The sequence below is a fragment of the Balaenoptera physalus genome (assembly GCF_965194825.1).
Source record: "Balaenoptera physalus genome assembly, chromosome: 4".
Lineage (NCBI taxonomy): Eukaryota > Metazoa > Chordata > Mammalia > Artiodactyla > Balaenopteridae > Balaenoptera > Balaenoptera physalus.
Window position 1 is genome coordinate 52,549,260 of NC_138891.1, and position 24,708 is coordinate 52,573,967.

General features: G+C 35.9%; 1 protein-coding gene and 2 long non-coding RNA genes across 11 annotated transcripts in view; 2 read left to right on the forward strand and 1 right to left on the reverse strand.

The window, feature by feature from the left end:
* The window catches only part of LOC309659389, a 538,108-nt gene that overhangs the window by 168,522 nt on the left and 344,878 nt on the right, over nucleotides 1-24,708 (reverse strand). The window lies entirely within an intron of this gene.
* Nucleotides 1-24,708, forward strand: part of ECT2 (epithelial cell transforming 2) — a 73,772-nt gene that overhangs the window by 21,538 nt on the left and 27,526 nt on the right. For all 9 annotated transcript variants that reach the window (XM_082458939.1, XM_082458940.1, XM_082458941.1 and 6 more), the window contains 7 exons: nucleotides 1,451-1,570; nucleotides 9,442-9,510; nucleotides 10,646-10,756; nucleotides 11,416-11,512; nucleotides 13,454-13,535; nucleotides 16,339-16,417; nucleotides 16,813-16,932. In XM_082458939.1, the coding sequence (XP_082315065.1) occupies nucleotides 1,451-1,570; nucleotides 9,442-9,510; nucleotides 10,646-10,756; nucleotides 11,416-11,512; nucleotides 13,454-13,535; nucleotides 16,339-16,417; nucleotides 16,813-16,932 (678 nt within the window). The remainder of the gene's footprint in view (nucleotides 1-1,450; nucleotides 1,571-9,441; nucleotides 9,511-10,645; nucleotides 10,757-11,415; nucleotides 11,513-13,453; nucleotides 13,536-16,338; nucleotides 16,418-16,812; nucleotides 16,933-24,708) is intronic.
* Nucleotides 1,577-8,901, forward strand: LOC309659399. The gene is made up of 2 exons (XR_014262782.1): nucleotides 1,577-5,756; nucleotides 6,089-8,901. It is a non-coding gene; the product is annotated as an uncharacterized lncRNA (long non-coding RNA).

A 24,708-nucleotide genomic window follows, 5' to 3' on the forward strand; every position in this document is an offset into this window, starting at 1 on the left:
ACTTATCGCTGTATTTAGAAAGAGGTTTTTCTTCAGTATTTTGTTTTCAGCAGGTAGCTTTCACCATACTTAGAGAAATGGAAAGCCTGAATATATATATGTGTGTGTTTGTGTGTGTGTGTGTGTATATATATATATATTTTTTTTTAAGGGGGGGATAAACTGTTGTAGAATTGTAGTCGTTCTTAAAAATAGGAACAATTCATAATCTTAATGAAGTTTCTTACTATTTAGAATGTGCTTTCTTCCCCCCCTTCCTTCCTTCCTTCAATCCCCTCCTGCCCGTTGTGCTGTTGTCATTCATTTTACTTCTCCATATGTTAAGAACACAATAATACATTATTATTTTTACTTTGAATAGTCAATGAACATTTTAAAATTTAAGTCAAATTTTATTAATTATATAGTAAAATTGACTCTTTGATGTACATTTCCGTGAATTTTAACACATGTGAAAATTTGTTTAACCACTACTACAATCAGGATACAGAATATTTCCATCCCCCAAAAAACTCCTGGTACTATTCCTTTATGTCACACCCTTTTCTCCTTCCACCTCCTGGTAACCACTGATCTCTTCTCCATTTTTACAATTTTGTGGTTTTTGAAAATGTCATAAAATGGAATCATATAATACAGTAGTCCCCAACCTTTTTGGTACCAGGGGCCGGTTTCGTGGAAGACAATTATTCCACGTATGGTGGGGGTGCGGGGGATGGTTTCTGGATGATTCAAGGGCATTACATTATTGTGCACTTTATTTCTATTATTATTACATTGTAATATATAATGAAAAAATTATACAACTCACTATAATGCAGAATCAGTGGGAGCCCTGAGCTTGTTTTCACTTGCCACTCACTGATAGGGTTTTGCTGTGAGCCTGCAAGCAGTTGATTTATTATGGTCTCTGTGCAGTCACACCTCTCTGCTAACGATGATCTGTATTTGCAGCCGCTCCCCAGCGCTAGCATCACCGCCTCAGCTCCACCTCAGATCAACATGGTTATAAACAGGTCTTCTAGCTTCACGTCCAGTCTTTTCCCCCTAAAGCAAGTTTTTTTGCTACCATTTAAAAACATTTAGTACTTATATTAAGTGTATGACGCTTATTGCTTTGTTCCTTAGTTACTTGAATAAAAAAGTAGAAATTACTCTGAATCATACTAACAATTTTAATGATTTGTAGGACTGTAATAAACTTTTATTAGATTCTAATGTAACATTTTATTACAAGATTGTATATACACACAGATGAATAAATAAATAGGATAAAACAGACTAGAAAATGTTATGAGAAAAGGTCTCAAATTTAAGAAGTATTTTTTTTCAACTTTTTTTTCTTTTCCATTAACATCATAGCTCTCCTTTATCACTGTCTGTATGTTAGATTTTTAATTTTTTTTTCATTTTCCACAATCTACCTAAACTAATCTTTTTTACCTTTTAGTTATTTCAAGTGCCATTGGAAGAGGAAGGACAACGAGGTGGGCCTATCCTTGCACCAGAAGAGATTAAGACTATTTTTGGTAGTATTCCAGATATCTTTGATGTGCACACTAAGATAAAGGTAAATTTGTATATGTTAATGTGGTAATTCTTTTTACGTTGTGTATATTTACTACGATTTTTCAGGTACTTCTGACTAGCTAAATAAGTTTTGTATTTAAAATTTCTTTTGTCCCTTTGCTCCAGTGCCTTATTAATATTTGCTGTTTGCCTGGTTTTTGATTTTGATTAATTTGAAAATAAGGAATTTAGACCTTATGAAGTCTTTTCTATAGAGACATGTGTTTGCTAGTACTATTTTTCTTATTTTCCTGCTGTTGTTCATCTTAAGTTGTGTGTTTTTGTTTTGCTTTGGTTTGTTTGAAAAACTGTGAAGTTGGAAGGGACTCGAGATCATTTCATTCATTTCTCTCTATCTGTATGGTCAGATAAATGCCAAAACCGTGTAAGACAATGCTATCCTCTTTTTAATGATTTTCCCTTGATGAAGGGTCCATGAATTCCAGGTATCAATCTCTCATAGTAAAGTAATTTTGGGACAGGTTTAGCTGAACCCTTAAAAGTAGTTTAGCATTATTTCCTCTTATTTTTCCTATGTGATGCCTGAGCAAAATTTATCAGTTTTCCTCTCAAAACAACCCACATTAATGTTTATTCCAGCTTTGTGCAGTGGCAATATCATAGCCAATGAGGTTTATCTGAGGCATGCTATTATTGCTGATTGAAAACTTTTCCCTAAGTGTTTATTCTATATTATAATAAAAAGATCAATCTGAATTACAGAATGTTTTCAAACAAATACATTAACTTACTTTTGATTTTACTGCACATTGTGGACAAAAATATAAAAGATCTAGAAGTTAATAAAAATGCAATTTATCAAATGCTTGTATTTTGTATTTTATCAAAATCCTTGACCATATTTCACTTATTTCTAGATTTACAAGTAATTTTGAAGGAGTCTTTCTTAAAAAGCTATAGAATCTCAGGCTAGTTTCTCCTTATTTGCAGTTAGGATTCTGGATATTTGAGTAAAATTTTCTTGGAATGGAATGGTTTTTTTTTTTTTTCCCCGTAAGAAACACTGAGAGGCATAAAGGTAGAGTGGAAAGGAAAGCAGGTTTTCATCTTGGTGTTTTACTACTAATTTGTGGATCACTTTGTGTTAGTCATTTAGCCAGTCTGGGTGTGCAAGTTCCCGTCCAATATAAAATGTTACATACTTTTTATGTGTATAGGATCATAATCTCAATTCAGAAAATCATGTTCTCTGATTGACTGGAGCTTTTTTTTAAAAAAGAAAAAAATATTTTTTTTTTAACTAGATGAAAGAGTCTTTAAATTCTATAGTGCTTTCAAAAGTTTCATATACATAATTTCATATAATCCCATAATAACCCTCTTTTTCCACACTACCCTTATATTGCCCTCCTCGCTTCCATCTTCCCACCGGTAACCACTAGTTTGTTCTCTATATCTGTGAGGCTGCTTTTTTGTTTCATTCACTAGTGAGTCACTGGAGCTTTGAAAACAGTGGTCACCCTTTAGTTTTCTAATGTGTAACATAATTTTTTAAGCTTCTTTTATAAACTTGGATTACCAGTATTTCAACTAGTAGTTGTTTTTTAGCTGATTTCAGGTTTGTCCTACATTTAAAATTTTAAAACCTATGTTTTTTTCTACAATGATGCCAATGTGTGCTGTCAAACATTTATTTGTAAAATAAAGGAGAAAAGGAAAAAGGAGTAGAAAAAAACCTATAATCCCATAACCCAAATACTCCTAAAATTTTGTTGCATAACATTTTTTTTCTCTTTTGAATGTAGCCCACCATTTATCAAGTACTGCCACATCTATTGAACATTACCAAGAAGTTGATATTATAATTGTCCACATTTTACAGATGTGAAACTGCTATATACAGAGATTAAATACTTTTTCTGAAGTCAGTCATATAATAAATTCTGGACACTGAATTTGAACCCTTTTTTGTCTAACTTCTAAGTCTGTTCTCCTAAACCCTAATGTTGTCTTGCCTCCCCCTTCTGATGAGATAAAATTGACATATAACATTGTATTAGTTTTAGGTGTACAACATAATGGATTGATATATGTATGTATTGCAAAATGGTCACCACAATAAGTTTAGTTAACATCTGCCACCACACATAGTTTTTTTTTTTTTTCCTTTGTGATGAGAACTTTTAAGATCTACTCTCAGCAACTTTCAGATATACAAAACAGTATTGTTAACTGTAGTCACCATGCTCTACATTACAGCCTAAGGACTTACTTTTCTTATAACTGGAAGGTTGCACCTTTTGACCACCTTTACGCATTTTACCCACCCTCCTCCCCCTGCCTCTGGCAACTACCAGTCTGTTCTCTGTATCTATGAGGTTTTTTTTTTAAAGATTCCACATGTAAGTGAGATCATATAGTATTTGTTTTCTCTGACTTATCTCACGTAGCATAATGCCCTCAAGGTCCATCCATGTTGTCACAGATGGCAGGATAACCTTCTTTTCATGGCTGAATAATATTTCATTGTATATACCACATTTTCTTTATCCATTAATTCATTTATGGACACTTAGTTTCTTTCCATGTCCTGACTATTACTAATGCTGTATTGCTTCTTGATTATCATGCTGTAGATTTATTCTTTTAATATGTAAATGAATAAACCATGTAAATGTGGCTTAGGTTTGTACAGTTTTTCATATCATCTTATTGGTATGGTATTCCTGGGAAGCACTGGTATCTGTATTTTATAGCATTCCATAGTGGTTTCAGAGATGGACTGTGGAATAAAGTAGATTTGGGTTTGAAGTAAGGTAACTTTAATTGCTTCAGTTTTCTTATCTGTAAAATGGGTATAGTATATGAATCATGGGTGGTTGTGAAATTTTTATTCTCAATTTTTACATTTTTATAAGTCACTAAGCATAGTGCCTAACACTGAGCATTCAATAAATAACAATAGCAATTCATATTACCAATAAACTAAATTCAGAAGGCAAGTAAACTAATGTTTAGATGTTTTGTGAAGGACTAGAATCATTTTTTACCCACTGTGTTTACAACCATTGTCTGGCACTTAGATTTCTATCAGTAAATATTTGCTGAACATTGGTCATGCTACTTTTAAATGTCCAAATCAGGACTGGAACTTAGTGTATTTTGTCATCCTAGATATCATGTGGATACCTTTAGCCTTATTCTTAATTTGCCTCCAACTTTTAGCATGCTAATATTTAGATTAAGTTGAGAATTTTTGAGATTGTTATGAACACCTCTTTTCCTATGTGTGAATTTTTCCTTTTCAGGGCTAATCACCATTGGTCCTTGATGTGCAAATGCCTGCTTTTGTATGGAACTATGATGAAACAAAAGAGAAAGGAAAGGGTTGGAGGGAGAAGGTTTTCTTTCTGTGTTTATGCTTTGTTATTTGTTAATTTAGTGTAAGTCCTAAGGTACCTTGTACTTGTTTCAGGAACAGGTGTATACTGAGAAATCTGTTAATTTGGTGTATTGTGAGCTAAGCAAAAGAGAAACCCATCTTGTATAAAAATAGATGGTAACAGGACAGAAGAAATCTTACCGAGGAAGAAGAGAAGGAAGGAGCTTAGCTTTCTTAATCCCATCTGCTTACAACTTCCTCTACTTTTGCAATATGCTTTGGGAGCTATGCTCTATGTCTTAGAACTATAGAGTTCCCCTTTCTTATGGTCAGGAGGTAACTTTGGGAGCATCCGATGGAGAATTGTGTAATGGACAAGGAGGAGACATGTCCCAGGGTCTGTACGAAACTGAGTCAAGCATATTCCTACAGAAACATTGTAAGAAATGGTGGCACTATGAATAATGCTCTTTGGGGCTCGCCTGCCCACCTGACTCCCCGTTTCTGATGGGGAGAACTGTGGTACAGATCAAGTAGAATGACATAGAATCAGGAGTCAGACAAGCCTGAGTATGAATACTGGTTCACAGCTGTGTGATTTGGGACAAATTAATGTCTCTAAGCCTTAGTTTCTTTACTTAGTCCCTGAACTAACAGTTGATTAGGGCAGAGATCTTTATTTAATCAACAAGCACGAGGATTTAAAGGTTAACCAGAAACAGTAGACTATTTTTCAGATCCCCTAGAGATTATTTTGCTTTCTGATAACAATATTCTTATATAAGTATATGCAGTCATCCTGTAATTTTTTACACTTTAAAAATGTACCACTAGGGCTTCCCTGGTGGCGCAGTGGTTGAGAATCTGCCTGCTAATGCAGGGGACACGGGTTCGAGCCCGGGTCTGGGAAGATCCCACATGCCACGGAGCAACTGGGCCCGTGAGCCACAACTACTGAGCCTGCGCGTCTGGAGCCTGTGCCCCGCAACGGGAGGGGCCGCGATAGTGAAAGGCCCGCGCACCGCGATGAAGAGCGGCCCCCGCACCGCGATGAAGAGTGGCCCCCACTTGCCGCAACTAGAGAAAGCCCTCACACGAAAAACTAAGAGACCCAACACAGTCATAAATAAATAAATTAAAAAAAAAAAAAAATGTACCACTAGATTATATTGGCAGAGCTATAAGTTTTTTTTTTTTTTTTTGCATCACAGTTTTCCAAATATCTCCCTTATTTATATTAAATACATAGGAAAATATAGTTAATAGCTTATTGAGCACTACTATAGGGTTAGGGTTAGGGTTTCTTCTAAGTGCTATACAAGTATTAACTAATTTAATCCTTTATGAGCTAGTCATTACTATCCTCAGTTTTCATAATAGAAAATTGAAGCACTTTAAGGTTAAGTAACTTGCCTAACAGCACAAAACTAACAGGCTCTAGAACCAGTATTTAAAACTAACTGGTCAGTGCCAGAATTCACTACATTATATTGTTCCAAGATTAGTCTTATTTATAATCTTTTTCTTCTTTTGTTTCTTTCAAGTGCAATTTTAAACAGTTAAATCTTAGTTCTTGACTCTGTGAGCTGTTAAATTATTCTTGCTTGAGTTCACCTTTATGCTATTGGAAGTAAATTTTTTTCCTTTTGGCTTTTCTGAATCTGCAGAATATATGGTAGTGGTTCTTAAATTATTTGGTCTCAGGGTCCCTTTTCATTCTTAAAAATGACTGAGGAACTTATGTTTATATGGGTTTTATCTATTGGTATTAACTGTTTTTGAAATTAAAACAAAAATTGAATAGTATTTTTAAAGATGCCTCAGTTTTTTTAACAGCTGTATTGAGGTACATTTTACATCTTTAAATTCAACCTTTTTAAAATATACGATTCAATGATTTTAATAACTTTACCAAGTCATGCAACCACCACCATAAATCCATTTTAGAGCATTTCACCTTCCCCATTAAGATCCTTCATACCCATTTGTAGTTAATCCCAATTCCTAGCCCCGGGTCCAGGCAACCACTAATCTACTTTCTTATGAATTTGCCTTTTCTAGACACTGCATATAAATGTGAATATATAATATGTGGTGTCTTATGTCTGGCTTCTTTCACTTAGCATATTCTTGAATTTCATCTATGATTTAGTACGTTAGTAGTTTGTTCCTTTGTGTGGCCAGATAATAGTCTATTATACGGCTATGCTACATTTCTTTATCCATTCACCAACTGATGGAAATTTAGGTTGTTTTCAGTTTTTGGCTGTTAGGAATAATGCTGATACGAACATTATGTGCAAATCTTCGTTTGAGCATGCTTTCATTCTCTTCCGTAGATACTTAGGAGTAGTAGAATTGCTAGGTCATATTGGTAGTCTTATATTTAAAATTTTTGAGAAACTGCCAGGTTTTTACATCATTTTATATTCTCACCAGTAATGTATAAGAGTTCAGATTTCTACACGTTCTTGCCAATACTTATCCTTTTTCTTTTATAGCCATTCTGGGATGTGAAGTGATTTTGATTTACATTTCCCTAATGATTAATGATGTTGAGCATCTTTTCATGTGCTTGTTAGCCATTCATATATTACCTTTGTGAAATGTGTGCTTAGATCTGGTGCCGATTTTTTGGTTGGGTTGTTTGTTGTCTTACTGAGTTGTAAGAGTTCTCTGTAAACTATAGATACAAGTCCTTTATCAGCTATGTGTTTTGCAGGTATTTCCTCCCAGCCTGTTGTTGCTTGTCATTTCATTTATTTAGTGGTGTCTTTTGAAGTACCAAAAGTTTTAATTTTGATGAAGTCCTGTTTATCCATTTTTTAAAATGTAATGTGCTTTTGGTGTCATATCTAAGAAATTTTTTCCTAACCCAAGGTTTTGAAGATTTTCTCCTATATTTTCTTCTAGAGGTTGTATTGTTTTAACTCTTACAGTTTGGTCTAGAACTGATCTTGAGTTCATTTTTGGCTGAGGTGAGGGTTTAAGTTCATCTTTTTTTGTGTGGATACCCAATTTTAAAAACATACATTAATAAATTTAAAGTAATAATGACTCATTATATGATAGCATAAATAACATGTTCTTTTTGAAAAATAACTAATTTCCAAAACAGAAATAGTGAGGAGTGATGTTGATTTATGGTTTTTTTTTCTGTCTGGCTTAATAGAAGACTATTTCTCCTGCCTACTTCTTAATTCATTCTGTTGCAGTATCACACATCATGTGTATAGCCTCTAGAAAACTCTGTTGTATCCTTATGAGAGAATTAGAATAAAAAAGTCAAATAATGCCTTAGTATTGTAATAAAAATAGTTTAATCTCATGGATCCCACTAAAAATGTGTGTTTGGGGGGGGTCTGCATGTAACACTTTGAAAAGCTCTTGTATAAGTTTATTGATTAATTTCTACTTTAAAGTCACTTTTAGGATTTCAATTAGGGCATGTCATTTCTTGGCATCTCATTTTATCATCTGATTTGTGTTTTATTTTATTATCCTAGAAAGCTTTTAAGTGTCTTCTAAATTTTTGCAAATATGTAGTATTTTAGGATGATGATTGAGAAATTTTATAGGCCAGGGATTAGCAAACTATAGTCAGTGGACCAAATCCAGCCAATTTAGGATTTTGGTAAAGTTTTGCTTGTTTTGGTAAGGAAAGTTTTATTGATACACAGCCACACACAATCATTTATGTATTATCTATGGCTCCTTCCACTCTACAAGGACAGAGTTGAGGACGTGTGACAGAAACCTTGTGGCCTGCAAGCCTTAAAATACTTACCTTCTGTCCCTTTACGTAAAGTTTGCTGACCCCGTTATAGATTAGTTTCTAATGGCTGATGCTTCAGCAGCAAGATCAAAAGTAGTTTTCTATAATTAATTAATTCTATAGTTAATCACACCATCAGCTTTATAGTTAATAATTAGAAAAGATACTGAACTACCACATCATACTGGGAAGTTAGACTTAGCCTTTTTTTTTTTTAATAAATTTATTTATTTTTATTTATTTGTTTTTGCCTGCGTTGGGTCTTTGCTGCTGCTCACGGGCTTTTTCCTAGTTGCGGCAAGTGGGGACTACTCTTCGCTGCAGTGCATGGGCTTCTCATTGCAGTGGCTTTTCTTGTTGCGGAGCATGGGCCCTAGGTGCGTGGGCTTCAGTAGTTGTGGCTCACGGGCTTAGTTGCTCCACGGCATGTGGGATCTTCCCGGATCAGGGCTTGAACCCTTGTCCCCTGCATTGGCAGGTGGATTCTTAACCACTGCGCCACCCAGGGAAGTCCCTAGACTTAAGTCTTATTGACTTGACATTCTTTATATTTTCCTAATTATTTTTCAAAGGATATTTTCCTCATAGTCAAAAAGTTAATTTCTTATTGAGGAGAAAGAATGTTATTAATTGTTATACACATCAAATTAAGATACATTGTAAAGTGCATCTTTCAAATGAATATCTTAAATATTAAAAGATGTTAAAGGGATTGTCAAAATCAATCTCCTAGTCCCATTTTGTGTTTTTTCAGGATGATCTTGAAGACCTTATTGTTAATTGGGATGAGAGCAAAAGTATTGGTGATATCTTTCTTAAATATGTAAGTATTTTATTTCTTTTTTAAGTTTTCAGATTAAAGTATCATCTCAACAAGGACTGGCAGGGAATGAAAGTTACCTGTTTAAATGTGAGAGCTTTTTAAACACTTCGACATAGTTGTGTTTGTAAAATATATTAGAAGTGTTCTTGTCTTCTGAAACATGCCTTCTATATACAGTCTAACACTTTCTTGATAGCTTAAGGTCATCATTAGGAACACTAATTGTTGTATTGTGCTACAAACATTTTACTATATATCATGTTATTTGCCTCTTATAAATAGCCACAGATTAATGATTTTTTTAAATTTTTCAGTAATCGAGTTTTAGTCAATTCTTTCCTTAGTTGATAGCAGTTTTTACTGTCTTTGTGTCTGCATAAAAGTTTCTAATGAACTGTTTCGTCTCTAAGATAAGAACAACATAGTTTATCAAATAAAGTATATTAATTTTGGATGAGGTGCTGTGAATAGGATTTATAAATTTCTGTCAGTCTCTTTGGATATGATTTATAAGTTTCACTGCCTTGGATTCTTGCCCATTTATTTTTGTTTTCCGAGGTCTCCTAACTTTAATCTTTACCCTATATCCCTTAGATGTTTTTTTTCTGGTTGGTTGAGAATTCCATATATGCAAATTATTGTCCCATATCTTTTTGATACCTGTTAGTCTCAATTAGTCAAGACATTTTCCTTTTTTTTGTTTTCATTTTACCCAGTACAGTTGGTCTTTTAATGGTGGTTTGGATCCTTCAGTAGATAATAGCATGTTCTTGGATTCTGCATAGATCAACTATAATTACTATACTCTGAATTTATAGAAGTTTTAAAACTTTGTCATGTTTATATCAATACTATAAGCTTTAATATACTTCTTTTTCTTTTTGAGTCTTTATTTGCTTTTCAGGCTTTAGGCTCGGTACCAATTGATGCATTTTGTTTAGCAGTTAACTCAGTAGTTAGTGAAAAGTTTATAAAATAAATTCCTGTACTTAACTTGAGAAGAAACTTATTTTAAACTTTTATTTTGGGTCCAGTATGTCAGATTTTGACTATTGATTATTCAACTTTAAGTTTCATTGACTAAGGGTAACATCCATTACCAATTAATGTGTTGTTTTTTTTTAATTGTTGCTAGTCAAAAGATTTGGTAAAAACGTACCCTCCCTTTGTGAACTTCTTTGAAATGAGCAAGGAAACAATTATTAAATGTGAAAAACAGAAACCAAGATTTCATGCTTTTCTGAAGGTAATGTACATTTCTTTCAAATAAAAATCTAAGGAGTTCATTAAAATTATACTTTTAGTAAAAATGTATCCATGTAAGAACACCTTAATGTTATCTGTTAACTTTAGCTTTACCTGAGAGTGGCAGTGATGTTTGGCTTCGCAAGTTTTGACATGCTACAAGCAGGATCCAAGAGGCAGCTGAATGAATATGAATGTTGTCTGTGGTTTTTTTTTTTTTTTCTTTTTAAATTTATGCATGTTTTAGTTCTCAAACACCTCTAAAAATTTTCCGATGAGTTTTGTTTTGCTTTTAATGATTTTATTTTCTTACCAGTGCCTTACTTTGTTTATCCAAATGGTATCAGCATAATTAATATTTTAAATTTGTTTTTTTTCTTTTGAATGGTGTAGATGTAAGAGAAACTCAAATGAAATGTATACGAGTGCTTAGAGAACTCACTCTCTGTTTAAGCTGTTAGTCCTTGGCTTGCCAGGAGGCCATTTCAGGCCTTGGGGGATTATTTAGCCACAGTAATCTGCCAGAGAACAACTGCCACCCTACTTCTCCTGTTAGTTCTTATCAGGGCACAAATGATAAAAGTGTAATCTAATAAATGTAATGTCTAATCTTTGCAGAAAACCTTTTAAGTAATTATTGAATAAATTAATTCCTTTCAGATAAACCAAGCTAAACCAGAATGTGGACGGCAAAGCCTTGTTGAACTTCTCATCCGACCAGTACAGAGGTTACCCAGTGTTGCATTACTTTTAAATGGTACTTGTCTGATCTGTTTCCAGACAATTTTGGATGTTTCTATGGAATTGTTTTGTTCTAAAAAATTTGAAAATTTTCTTATTTTCAAAATGCTCTTAGGTTTCAGCTTTAAAGCTTATATCTTTTACATAAGAAATATCTTTATGGATAATCTGAGTAATCACTGGTGCTACAGAAATTCACTCTGGCTTAAAATGCTTTATTTGTTGTGATGTCAGTTATATTGACTAGTATTGTACTCTTTGTCTCTCTACTAAAAGTCTTCTTATATTTCATGCTGCATCACTAATTTCACAATCAGTTTACATCCACATGAAATTCACCCACAAAATCACAAGATCAGAGATGATTAATATGTCTCAAGTTATTTAGTCTTTTTCTGAATCTTAGTAAAAGTTCTTTATGCTTCATTTTATGCTTTTTTTTCTTACATTGTGTAGAACACTCTTGAAACATACATCCATTTATTCTAAAACTTAAACTACAGATATCAATGAAAGGGATTTTTATAGCAGAGTTAATTTTTATGAATAAATATGAATAAATTATGCCTGCATGAAAAGAAAGGCATATTTATATGCTTTTATATTTACCTGACTAAAGTAGTGAATAGTTTTAGGACAGTCAATTTTTTTTTTTAATTTTTTAATTTATTTGTTTATTTATTTATTTATGGCTGTGTTGGGTCTTCGTTTCTGTGCGAGGGCTTTCTCTAGTTGCAGCAAGTGGGGGCCACTCTTCATCGCGGTGTGCGGGCCTCTCACTATCGCGGCCTCTCTTGTTGCGGAGCACAGGCTCCAGATGCACAGGCTCAGTAATTGTGGCTCACGGGCCTAGTTGCTCCGTGGCATGTGGGATCTTCCCAGACCAGGGCTCGAACCCATGTCCCCTGCATTGGCAGGCAGATTCTCAACCACTGCGCCACCAGGGAAGCCCAGGACAGTCAATTTTTATATTTTTTAATTTTAAGTATGAAAATTAAATTACAAATAGGAATAAGTATAATAAAGCATTTTGGTCCCCAAACCTTAACTACAGTAGTGTGTGTAGCAGATAAGGAGGGTAAATTTGTGACTGTTTAATCTATTATTGTCTTTAAAGTATATTGGTTAAACTATGAGTTATGGTTGTAACTACAAAAATTGATCATTTTTATTCTCTTTGAGGTTATCTAATGTAGTTCAGAATTACTAGCATATAAGATGATTTCCCCAGTCTTTAAAAGCTATCCTGTTTTACAGATTATAAGAAGAATATATGAATACATGAACTTTTAACTTTACAAAGCAGGGTATTTTTTTAATTTATCTTCATTATTGTTTCATTAAGTACTTATAGGAATCCCATCAAATGTTGTCATGACTAAAGTGAACTTGATTTTAAGCCTTTCTTCTATCATTCCACTTAAAAGATTAGGTGGGCCTGGTATTAGGGAATGAACGGTTAGATGGAACATTATAAGCAACTTGGATAAGAAGAGTCAAAGTGTAAGCATCTCATGAATCTACAAACTAAACAAAACCATCTCTTGAGGACACCAGCTGCTCTCTGTGATGGAGCCATGGACCCCGCTATGAAATATAGCATATATAATGATTTCTTAGCTAATTGAGAATCATGTGTTTTCCTTCAGCAGTATGGAGAGAGTTTGAAGAATCTGGGAGTCCTCAAGCTTTACTAGAAGGGAATTGAAATAGTGTAAGAAAATCTGTTACATATTCTGGAAATTTAGTCAATGAAAAAACATGGAAACTTTAATACATTTAAGAAGAGAGCTCTTAAAAGGGAGCATTGCATAAAACATTTTTAAAAGTAAAAGTTAGATATTATTTTTAAAAAATTAATCAACCTGTATCTATCAAAGTGGACAGCATTTTTAAGTCATAGTTGGAAAACCACTGAATTTTTTTTAATCATAGAGAAAACATTTTATCATTACAGATCTTAAGAAGCATACAGCTGAAGAAAATCCTGACAAAAGCACTCTAGAAAAAGCTATTGGATCACTAAAGGAAGTAATGACGTAAGTACATTATTTCAGTTTTTTATTGCTCCTTAGATTTAGAATGGAATTGGTAGAACAATTAGAATCATAAATGGTGAGAAAAATATCAATAGCAAAATTCTGTAATAGTATCTAAATTATTTTATAGTAGTGTAGTCACACATTAAAATGTTAGAAGTATTGTTAAGCATACAATAATTAAAAACATATTTCTGAAGTTATTGAACTATTATTTATTTATTTATTTATTTACTTATATATGGCTGTGTTGGGTCTTCGTTTCTGCGCGAGGGCTTTCTCCAGCTGCGGCAAGTGGGGGCCACCCTTCATCGCGATGTGTGGGCCTCTCACTGTCGCGGCCTCTCTTGTTGCGGAGCACAGGCTCCAGACGCGCAGGCTCAGTAGTTGTGGCTCACGGGCCCAGTTGCTCCGCGGCATGTGGGATCCTCCCAGACCAGGGCTCAAACCCGTGTCCCCTGTGTTGGCAGGCAGACTCCCAACCACTGCACCACCAGGGAAGCCCAGTATTGAACTATTATGCAGAGAGTAGCAATGGTTTAGAAATTTGAAAATGTTATAAATACACTAGTAGACATTTTCTTCATATACCTCCAGTCTTAGCTTGTTTTTGTCTTCATATTCTTATAAACTACCCAAATGGAAATTGGGAATTTGACCATGATGAAAAGAAGAAGTTTATAATACTTATTTCACATTAGCTTTGACTTTTTCTTACTTTGAATTCTATGGAATTAAATTGATACAGTTCGTTGGAGATGTATTAAAAGTATAAACTCAAAGAAATTTACTAGGGAACTTGATTGTTAAACTTAAGCTGTTTACTGTAGGTTTAACTTGGAGACAGCACTGATCAGAAATGATTTTTTCCTGACTAATATGATCAGAATTGAAAACTCTGTTGCTGTTCATTGTTTTGCTTCATGAAGGGCGAGGGCATTTCACCTCTTTGAGCTTTACATATAAGCATATTCAATAGATTTAAATGATTTCTGAGATTCCATGAGGTGCTTCTATGTGAAATAGCGTTTCTTAAAAATACTTGCAAAGGAGCTCCTAGAGAGAAACGTTACTAGCTCTAGTGAAAGGATCCAGCAGTAGTATAATGCTCAAATTAATGAATACCAGCTTCTGTTGCTGCTGAAAGCATTATGCATATTTTGGCTTTTGCTTATGTTTATATATTATATGTTAATCAGCCAGCCTTCATGCTTTTGCTTTGTTATTTTGGGATCAGGATAATAGTGTTTTTCAACACTTTGTGGTTTAACATACTCACACATTATTTTCCTTGATCATTTCTATGAACTACGAATTAAGCAGTGAGTGTTAACATATTTTCATAAAAGATAAAAGCTTTTAGTTTTGTTGATTTTTTTCTATTATTTTTATATTCTCTATTTCATTCATTTTCACTCTGATCTTTATGATTTCCTTTTTTCCTGCTTGCTTTAGATTTAGCTTGCTCTTCCCCCCCGCCCCCCAGTGTCTTACAGTAGAAGGTTAGGATACTGATTTGACATCATTTTTTTAATTGTACACTTTTTTTTTTCCCACTTCTTTAAATTTATTTATTTATTTATTTTTGGCTGCACTGGGTCTTCGTTGCTGTGCGCGGGCTTTCTCTAGTTGCGGCGAGCGGGGGCTACTCTTCATTGTGGTGCGCGGGCTTCTCATTGTGGTAGCTTCTCCTGTTGTGGAGCACAGGCTCTAGACGTGCAGGCTTCAGTAGTCGTGGCACGTGGGCTCTAGAGCACAGGCTCAGAAGTTATGGCGCACAGGCTTAGTTGCTCCGCAGCATGTGGGATCTTCCTGGACCAGGGCTCCAACCCGTGTCCCCTGCATTGGCAGGCAGATTCTCAACCACTGCGCCACCAGGGAAGCCCCTAATTGTACACTTTTATAGCTATAAATTTCCCTTTAACCATTGCTTTAGTCATATTCCATAAATTTTGTGTTTTTGTTTATCTGAAAGTATTTTCTAATTTCCCTTGTGATTACTTCTTGACCCATTGGTTGTGTAGGAGTGTTTTGGCTAATTCCCACATATTTGCGAATTTTCAAAGTTTCCTTTTGTTATCAATTTCTGATTTCACTTCATTGTTTATGGAAAATATACTTTGTATTATTTCAGTCCTTTCAAACTTTTTGAGGCCTATTTTATGGCTTATCCTGGGGAATGTTCCATGTACACTTGAGAATATATTGTGCTCTTTTTCATCATTTTACTTTCAGTCTATTTATGTCTTTGTGTGTAAAGTGTATCTTTTGTAGACAAGATATAATTGGCCTTGCACTGTTTCCTGTCTCACAGGAATTGACTTCCAGTGACTTGAGAACCCTGTTTCTTTATACTTTGATGGTTTGTTTTTTTTTAGTTGTTTCAGGCAGAGTATATTTTTTTCCTCCTTATTCCATCTTGTCCAGTAGTCTTAATTTTTATTTCAGTGAAATGATTAGCATATGACTTAGGAATGATTTGCATAAAACCTTACCTGAACTTAGAGTTAGATTGTGTTAACCTGAAGTTTATACCAGTGTAACGTATTTTAGGAAGTATATAGTGAGTATAGTTTAAAAAAAAGACAGAATATAGTAAGGACTAAAGCAAAATATACTTTTCTGAAGGGTTGTATGAAATGTTTTTTAGTGTAGTGGGATACTTTTAGGGAATATTTTAACAGATACAAGTATCAAAATTAAGATAGACTCACATGGAAGGATTTTTGTTTGTGACACGAGATGTATGTATGTACAGTTTTTATAGTCTGTTGTTCTAAAAGTAACCTTATTAATTTTTCAGCCATATTAATGAGGATAAGAGAAAGACAGAAGCTCAAAAGCAAATTTTCGACGTTGTTTATGAAGTAGATGGATGTCCAGTAGGTATTCATTTTTGATGATTGTCAACTTACCTTCTTTTTCTTGTTAACAGTTGACCCTTGAACAACTGGGAGTTAAGGGCACCTGCCCCACCAGTGCAGTAGAAAATCTGCATATAACTTTATAGTTGGCTCTTTGTTTCTGTGGTTCTGTATTCATGGATTCAACCAACTGTGGATCGTGTAGTACTGTAGTACTTATTTATTGGAAAAAAAAAAACCGTGTATAAGTGGACCAGCACAGCTCAAACCTGTGTTGTTAAAGGCTCAACTGTATTTCAATTCTGCAGTTATAATATAAACAGAATCTCAACACAACTTTCTTTTAAATTTTAACTTTTAAAAATTATTTGCTATAAAGTAATCTCTTTTATTAATATTTTCAATCTATTCAGGCTAATCTTTTATCTTCTCACCGAAGCTTAGTTCAGCGAGTTGAAACAGTTTCTCTAGGTGAGCAGCCCTGTGACAGAGGAGAACAAGTAACCCTCTTCCTCTTCAGTGACTGCCTAGAGGTAAAGTTGTCCTTAATACGGTATAATAACATTGCTGTTTTGTGTGACTTCACTGAATGTTTAAAACCAAACCTTGATTTAATTACAATAACTTTAATTAAGTGATTAAAGTAAATAAGCTTAAAGTAAAGTGAACTTAATCACATTTTTTTGATGAGACTGGTTGTTGATTTAATACTATTAATTGAATGCTTTTAGGAGAAGACCTAATATTAAGAAATGTGATGATTTTTCATGACTTCAAATCCAAGTCACAATGAAAATTTAGTTTATTTCCATGCAAATAAATGCTTCGGTGAAGAATTTTAGGACCTTCTTGTATCTCTGTGTATTTCTTCAAGATTTACAAAATAATTATGAGTTCTTTTTGAAATTTAAGTAGATTTTTCCAGCAAAGAAATCAGTATTCTGTTGAAGAAGGAGATAACTTGATTATTTAATATAATGAATTTATAATCCCCTGATTTCTTCCTTAAGTCTGCAGGTTTTAGAGTGAGTTAATTGTCAGTTTATCAGATGCGGTGCAATGATTCTAATTCTAAAATTCTTATCTATCCAAATTAAATTTTTTCCCCGTATTACTCCTACAGGCAGATTGAATTATATTTATGTGCTTTTTCAACCCCTTTCTTTCATTCTTTTATTCGTGTATTTTTAATCAACTAAACAGTCTAATTGGAGGATATAAAAGAATTATTTTCCTTCATCTCAGAAGGTAGAACACATTCTATCTTCTAATGATAAAGTCATTAACCAGGAGACTCATTTGACATTTGTGTTATTGGGTAACTTTTTGTTGCATTCATTGAAGTGATTTGATGAGTTGCCTTTTTCTTTAAAATTTATACTTCTTCCTTTTATTCCTTTCTACTTCACTTCTTATCCAGTGCTACCCTCTTGTATCATGCACATTAGTTTTTTTTTTTTTTAACATCTTTATTGGAGTATAATTGATTTACAATGGTGTGTTAGTTTCTGCTTTATAACAAAATGAATCAGCTGTACATATACATATATCCCGATATCTCCTCCCGCTTGCGTCTCCCTCCCACCATCCCTATCCCACCCCACTAGGTGGTCACAAAGCACCAAGCTGATCTCCCTATGCTATGTGGCTTCTTCCCACTAGCTGTCAGTTTTACATTCGGTAGTGTATATATGTCCATGCCACTCTCTCACTTCGTCCCAGTTTACCCTTCGCCCTCCCCGTGTCCTCAAGTCCATTCTCTACGTCTGCATCTTTATTCCTGTCCTGCCCCTAGGTTCTTCAGAACCTTTTTTTTTTTGTATTCCATATATATGTGTTACCATATGGTATTTGTTTTTCTCTTTCTGACTTAACTTCACTCTGTATGACAGACTCTAGGTCCATCCACCTCACTACAAATAACTCAGTTTTGTTTCTTTTTATGGCTGAGTAATATTCCATTGTATATATGTGCCACATCTTCTTTATCCATTCATCTGTTGATGGACAGACACTTAGGTTGCTTCCATGTCCTGGCTATTATAAATAGAGCTGAAATGAACATGTGGTACACGACTCTTTGTTTTTCTGGGTTTTTTGGGTTATTATTTTTAATTTTTCAATTTTATTTATTTTTTTATACAGCAGGTTCTTATTAGTTATCCATTTTATACATATTAGTGTATATATGTCAATCCCAGTCTCCCAATTCATCACACCACCACTTTCCCCCTTGGTGTCCATAACGTTTGTTCTCTACATTTGTGTCTCTATTTCTGCCCTGCAAACTGGTTCATCTGTACCATTTTTCTAGGTTCCACATATATGCATTAATATACAATATTTCTCTCTTTCTGACTTACTTCACTCTGTATGACAGTCTCTAGATCCATCCACGTCTCTACAAATGACCCAATTTTGTTCCTTTTTATGGCTGAGTAATATTCCATCTTCTTCATCCATTCATCTGTCAGTGGGCATTTGCGTGTATTGAAGAATCCTTGCATTCCTGGGATAAACCCCACTTGATCATGGTGTATGATCCTTTTAATGTGCTGTTGGATTCTGTTTGCTAGTATTTTGTTGAGAAATTTTGCATCTGTGTTCATCAGTGATATTGGCCTGTAGTTTTCTTTCTTTGTGACATCTTTGTCTAGTTTTGGTATCATGGTGATGGTGGCCTCGTAAAATGAATTTGGGTGTGTCCCTCCCTCTGCTGTATTTTGGAAGAGTTTGAGAAGGATAGGTGTTAGCTCTTCTCTAAATGTTTGATAGAATTCACCTGTGAAGCCATCTGATCCTGGGCTTTTGTTTGTTGGAATATTTTTAATCATAGTTTCAATTTCAGTGCTTGTGATTGGTCTGTTCATATTTTCTATTTCTTCCTGGTTCAGTCTCGGAAGGTTGTGCGTTTCTAAGAATTTGTCCATTTCTTCCAGGTTGTCCATTTTCTTGGAATATAGTTGCTTGCAGTAATCTCTCATAATCCTTTGTATTTTCTGCATTGTCAGTTGTTACTTTTCCTATTTCATTTCTGACTCTATTGATTTGAGTCTTCTCCCTTTTTTAAAAATATTTATTTATTTATTTATTTATTTTTGGCTGTGTTGGGTCTTCGTTTCTGTGCGAGGGCTTGCTCCAGTTGCGGCGAGCGGGGGCCACTCTTCATCACAGTGCGCGGACCTCTCACTGTTGTGGCCTCTCCCGTTGCGGAGCACAGGCTCCAGACGCGCAGGCTCAGTAGTTGTGGCTCACGGGCCTAGCCGCTCCGCGGCATGTGGGATCTTCCCGGACCAGGGCACGAATCCGTGTCCCCTGCATTGGCAGGCAGACTCTCAACCACTGTGCCACCAGGGAAGCCCTCCCTTTTTTTTCTTGATGAGTCTGGCTAATGGTTTATCAATTTGGTTTATTTTCTCAAAGAACCAGCTTTTAGTTTTATTGATCTTTGCTATTGTTTCCTTCATTTCTTTTTCATTTATTTCTGATCTGATCTTTACGATTTCTTTCCTTCTGCTAACTTTGGGGACTTTTTGTTCTTCTTTCTCTAATTGCTTTAGGTGTAAGGTTAGGTTCTTTATTTGAGATGTTTCTTGTTTCTTGAGGTAGGATTGTATTGCTATAAGGTTCCCTCTTAGAACTGCTTTTGCTGCATCCCATGGGTTTTGGGTCATCATGTTTTCATTGTCATTTGTTTCTAGGTATTTTTTGATTTCCTCTTTGATTTCTTCAGTGATCTCTTGGTTCTTTACTAGTGTACTGTTTAGCCTCCATGTGTTTGTATTTTTTACAGATTTTTTTCCTGTAATTGATATCTAGTCTGATAGTGTTGTGGTCGGAAAAGATACTTGATACGATTTCAGTTTTCTTAAATTTACCAAGGCTTGATTTGTGACCCAAGATATGATCTATCCTGGGAAATGTTCTATAAGCACTTGAGAAGAAAGTGTATTCTGTTGTTTTGGATGGAATGTCCTATAAATATCAATTAAGTCCACCTTGTTTAATGTGTCATTTAAAGCTTGTGTTTCCTTATTTATTTTCATTTTGGATGATCTGTCCATTGGTGAAAGTGGGGTGTTAAAGTCCCCTACTATGAATGTGTTACTGTCGATTTCCCCTTTTATGGCTGTTAGTATTTGCCTTATGTATTGAGGTGCTCCTATGTTGGGTGCATAAATATTTACAATTGTTATACCTTCCTCTTGTATCGATCCCTTGATCATTATATAGTGTCCTTCTTTGTCTCTTGTAATAGTCTTTGTTTTAACGTCTATTTTGTCTGATACGAGAATTGCTACTCCAGCTTTCTTTTGCATGGAATATCTTTTTCCTTCCCCTCACTTTCAGTCTGTATGTGTCCCTAGGTCTGAAGTGGCTCTCTTGTAGACAGCATATATACAGGTCTTGTTTTTGTATCCATTCAGCCAGTCTGTGTCTTTTGGTTGGAATATTTAATCCATTTACATTTAAGGTAGTTATCGATATGTATGTTCCTATTACCACTTTCTTAATTGTTTTGGGTTTGTTACTGTAGGTGTTTTCCTTCTTTTGTTTTTCCTGCCTAGAGAAGTTCCTTTAGCATTTGTTGTAAATCTGGTTTGGTGGTGCTGAATTCTCTTAGCTTTTGCTTGTCTGTAAAGGTTTTAATTTCTCCGTTGAATCTGAATGAGATCCTTGCTGGGTAGAGTAATCTTGGTTGTAGGTTTTTCCCTTTCATCACTTTAAATATGTCCTGCTACTCCCTTCTGGCTTGCAGAGTTTCTGCTGAAGGATCAGCTGTTAACCTTATGGGGATTCCCTTGTATGTTATTTGTTGTTTTTCCCTTGCTGCTTTTAATATTTTTTCATTGTATTTAATTTTTAATAGTTTGATTAATATGTGTCTTGGCCTGTATTACTTGGATTTATCCTGTATGGGACTCTTTGTGCTTCCTGGATTTGATTGACTATTTCCTTTACCATGTTAGGGAAGTTTTCAACTATACTGTCTTTGAATATTTTCTCAGTCCCTTTCTTTTCCTCTTCATCTTCTGGGACCCCCTATAATTTGAATGTTGGTGTGTTTAATGTTGTCCCAGAGGTCTCTGAGACTGTCCTCAGTTCTTTTCATTCTTTTTTTCTTCTGCTCTGCGGTAGTTATTTCCACTATGTTATCTTCCAGGTCACTTATCCGTTCTTCTTTCTCAGTTATTCTGCTATTGATTCCTTCTAGAGAGTTTTTAATTTCATTTATTGCGCTGTTCATCATTGTTTGTTTGCTCTTTAGTTCTTCTATTTCCGTGTTAAACACTTCTTGTATTTCCTCCATTCTATTTCCAAGATTTTGGATCATCTTTACTATCATTACTCTGAATTCTTTTTCGGGTACACTGCCTATTTCCTCTTCATTTGTTTGGCCTGGTGGGTTTTTACCTTGCTCCTTCATCTGCTGTGTGTTTCTCTGTCTTCTCATTTTTCTTAACTTACTGTGTTTGGGGTTTCGTTTTCACAGGCTGCAGGTTCGTAGTTCGCATTGTTTTTGGTGTCTGCCCCCAGTAGCTAAGGTTGGTTCAGTGGGTTGTGTAGGCTTCCTGGTGGAGGGGACTGGTGCCTGTGTTCTGTTGGATGAGGCTGGATCTTGTCTTTCTGGTGGACATGACCACATCCGGTGGTGTGTTTTGTGGTGTCTGTGACCTTATGATTTTAGGCAGCCTCTCTGCTCATGGGTAGGGTTGTGTTCCTGTCTTGCTAGTTGTTTGGCATAGGGTGTCCAGCCCTGTAGCTTGCTGGTCGTTGAGTGGAGCTGGGTCTTAGCGTTGAGATGGAGATCTCTGGGAGAGCTTTCACCGTTTGATATCACGTGGAGCCGGGAGGTCTCTGGTAGACCAGTGTCCTGAACTCGGCTCTCTCTCCCACGTCAGAGGCACAGGCCTGACACCTGGCTGGAGCACCAAGACCCTGTTAGCCACATGGCTCAGAAGAAAAGGGAGGAAAAAAAAAAACATAAAGAAAAAAAGAAAAATAAATAAAATAAAGTTATTAAAATAAAAAATAAAAATGTTATTAAAAATTTAAAAAAAGGAAGTAATTAAAAAAAAGAAAAGAAAGAAAGAAGAGAGCGCCCAAAGCAAAGAACAAATCCACCAATGATAACAAGCACCAAAAACTATACTAAAAAAAAGAAAAGCAGACAGACAGAGCCTTAGGACAAATGGTAAAAGCAATGCTATACAGACAAAATCCCACAAAGAAGCATACACATACACATTCACAAAAAGAGAAAAGGGGAAAAAAATCTATATATTAAAAAAAAAAGAAAAAAAAAGAGAGCAACCAAAGCAATAAACAAATCTACCAATGATAATAAACTCTAAATACTAAACTAAGATAAACATAAGACCAGACACAAATGAGATGCAGAAAGCAAACCCCAAGTGTACAGTTGCTCCCAAAGTCCACCTCCTCAATTTGGGATGATTCGTTGTCTATTCAGGTATTCCACGTATGCAGGGTACGTCAAGTTGACTGTGCAGATTTAGTCCGCTGCTTCTGAAGCTGCTGGGAGAGATTTTCTTTCTCTTCTGTGTTCCCACAGCTCCTTGGGTTCAGCTTTGGATTTGGCCCCGCCTCTGCGTGTAGGTTGCCTGAGCACATCTGTTCCCACCCAGACAGGATGGGGTTAAAGGAGCAGCTGATTAGGGGGCTCTGGCTCACTCAGGCCGGGGGGAGGGAGGGGTACGGAATGAGGGGCGAGACTGCGGCGGCAGAGGCCCACGTGGCATTACAACAGCCTGAGGTGCGCCATGTGTTCTCCCGGGGAAGCTGTCGCTGGATCACGGGAGCCTGGCAGTGGCGGGCTGCACAGGCTCCCGGGAGGGGAGGTGTGGATAGTGACCTGTGCTTGCACACAAGCTTCTTGGTGGCTGCAGCAGCAGCCTTGGCGTCTCATGCCCGTCTTTGGTGTCCGTGCTGATAGCCGCGGCTTGCGCCTGTCTCTGGAGCTCACTTAGGCGGTGCTCTGAATCCCCTCTCCTCATGCACCCCAAAACAATGATCTCTTGCCTCTTCGGCAGTTCCAGACTTTTTCCTGGACTCCCTCCCGGCTAACTGTGGCGCACTAGCCCCTTTGGGCTGTGTTCATGCAGCCAACCCCAGTCCTCTCCCTGGGATCCGACCTCCAAAGCCCGAGCCTCAGCTCCCAGCCCCCGCCCACCCTGGCGGGTGAGCAGACAAGCCTCTCGGGCTGGTGAGTGCTTGTTGGCACCAATCCTCTATGTGGGAATCTCTCCGCTTTGCCCTCTGCACCCCTGTTGCTGCACTCTCCTCCATGGCGCTGAAGCTTCCCCCCCAACACCCCCCTGTCTCCACCAGTGAACGGGCTTCCTAATGTGTGGAAACTTTTCCTCCTTCACAGCTCCCTCCCACCGGTGCAGGTCCCGTCCCTTATTCTTTTGTCTCTGTTTTTTCTTTTTTCTTTTGCCCTACCCAGGTACGTGGGGAGTTTCTTGCCTTTTGGTAAGTCTGAGGTCTTCTGGCAGCATTCAGTAGGTGTTCTGTAGGAGTTGTTCCACACGTAGATGTATTTCTGATGTATTTGTGGGGAGGAAGATGATCTCTGGGTCTTACTCCTCCGCCGTCTTGAAGGTCTCCTGCACATTAGTTTTTAAAGTATAAATACAAGGGAATCTTAGAGAACAAGCCAAGTACAGTTACAGGTGCAATAAAATCTCACCAAAAATTTACTTGTGTTAAAGAGTTTTGTTGTTGTGAGGTTAGTGAAAAATGGTATTTTCATTTGGTCAGTACTGTCACAAAACACAAAAGCAAAGGCAGTGAAAATACTGTACACAATTGACCTTACCCTGAACTGAGAAAGTTATAAAAAATCATGAGGCAGATAATTCTGAACTACTTGTCTCCCCATAATGAGAGCTTTAGCCTGCTCTGAGAACAGGGGCTAGGTAGAGTCAATTTTTGATCATATTTTATTTGAATCTGCAGTATCATGTTCACTGAGTACCATGTAGCTGCTTAGTAGTTCTGTTTATTTGCTTTCATTTAAGCTTTTGTAAGTTTTTCCTGTTGACTGTTCATAGGTTAGCTGGCTCCATTCATCTAATAGGTGAGGTTATCTGTACTTCCTTTGCTAATCCATTCTGGTCTTTATCCTCTTAATCCTTAGATAGTTGAGGCTTACTTTAAATTTTTTTATTTTACATCCCCTTCAATTTTTGTGAAGTCTTCTACAACTGGCTCATTGACTTACCTTCCATTTTAATTCCTGCCATTGGTCATTCCTTGTAGCCTCCAAGTCTGTTGTCTGATAC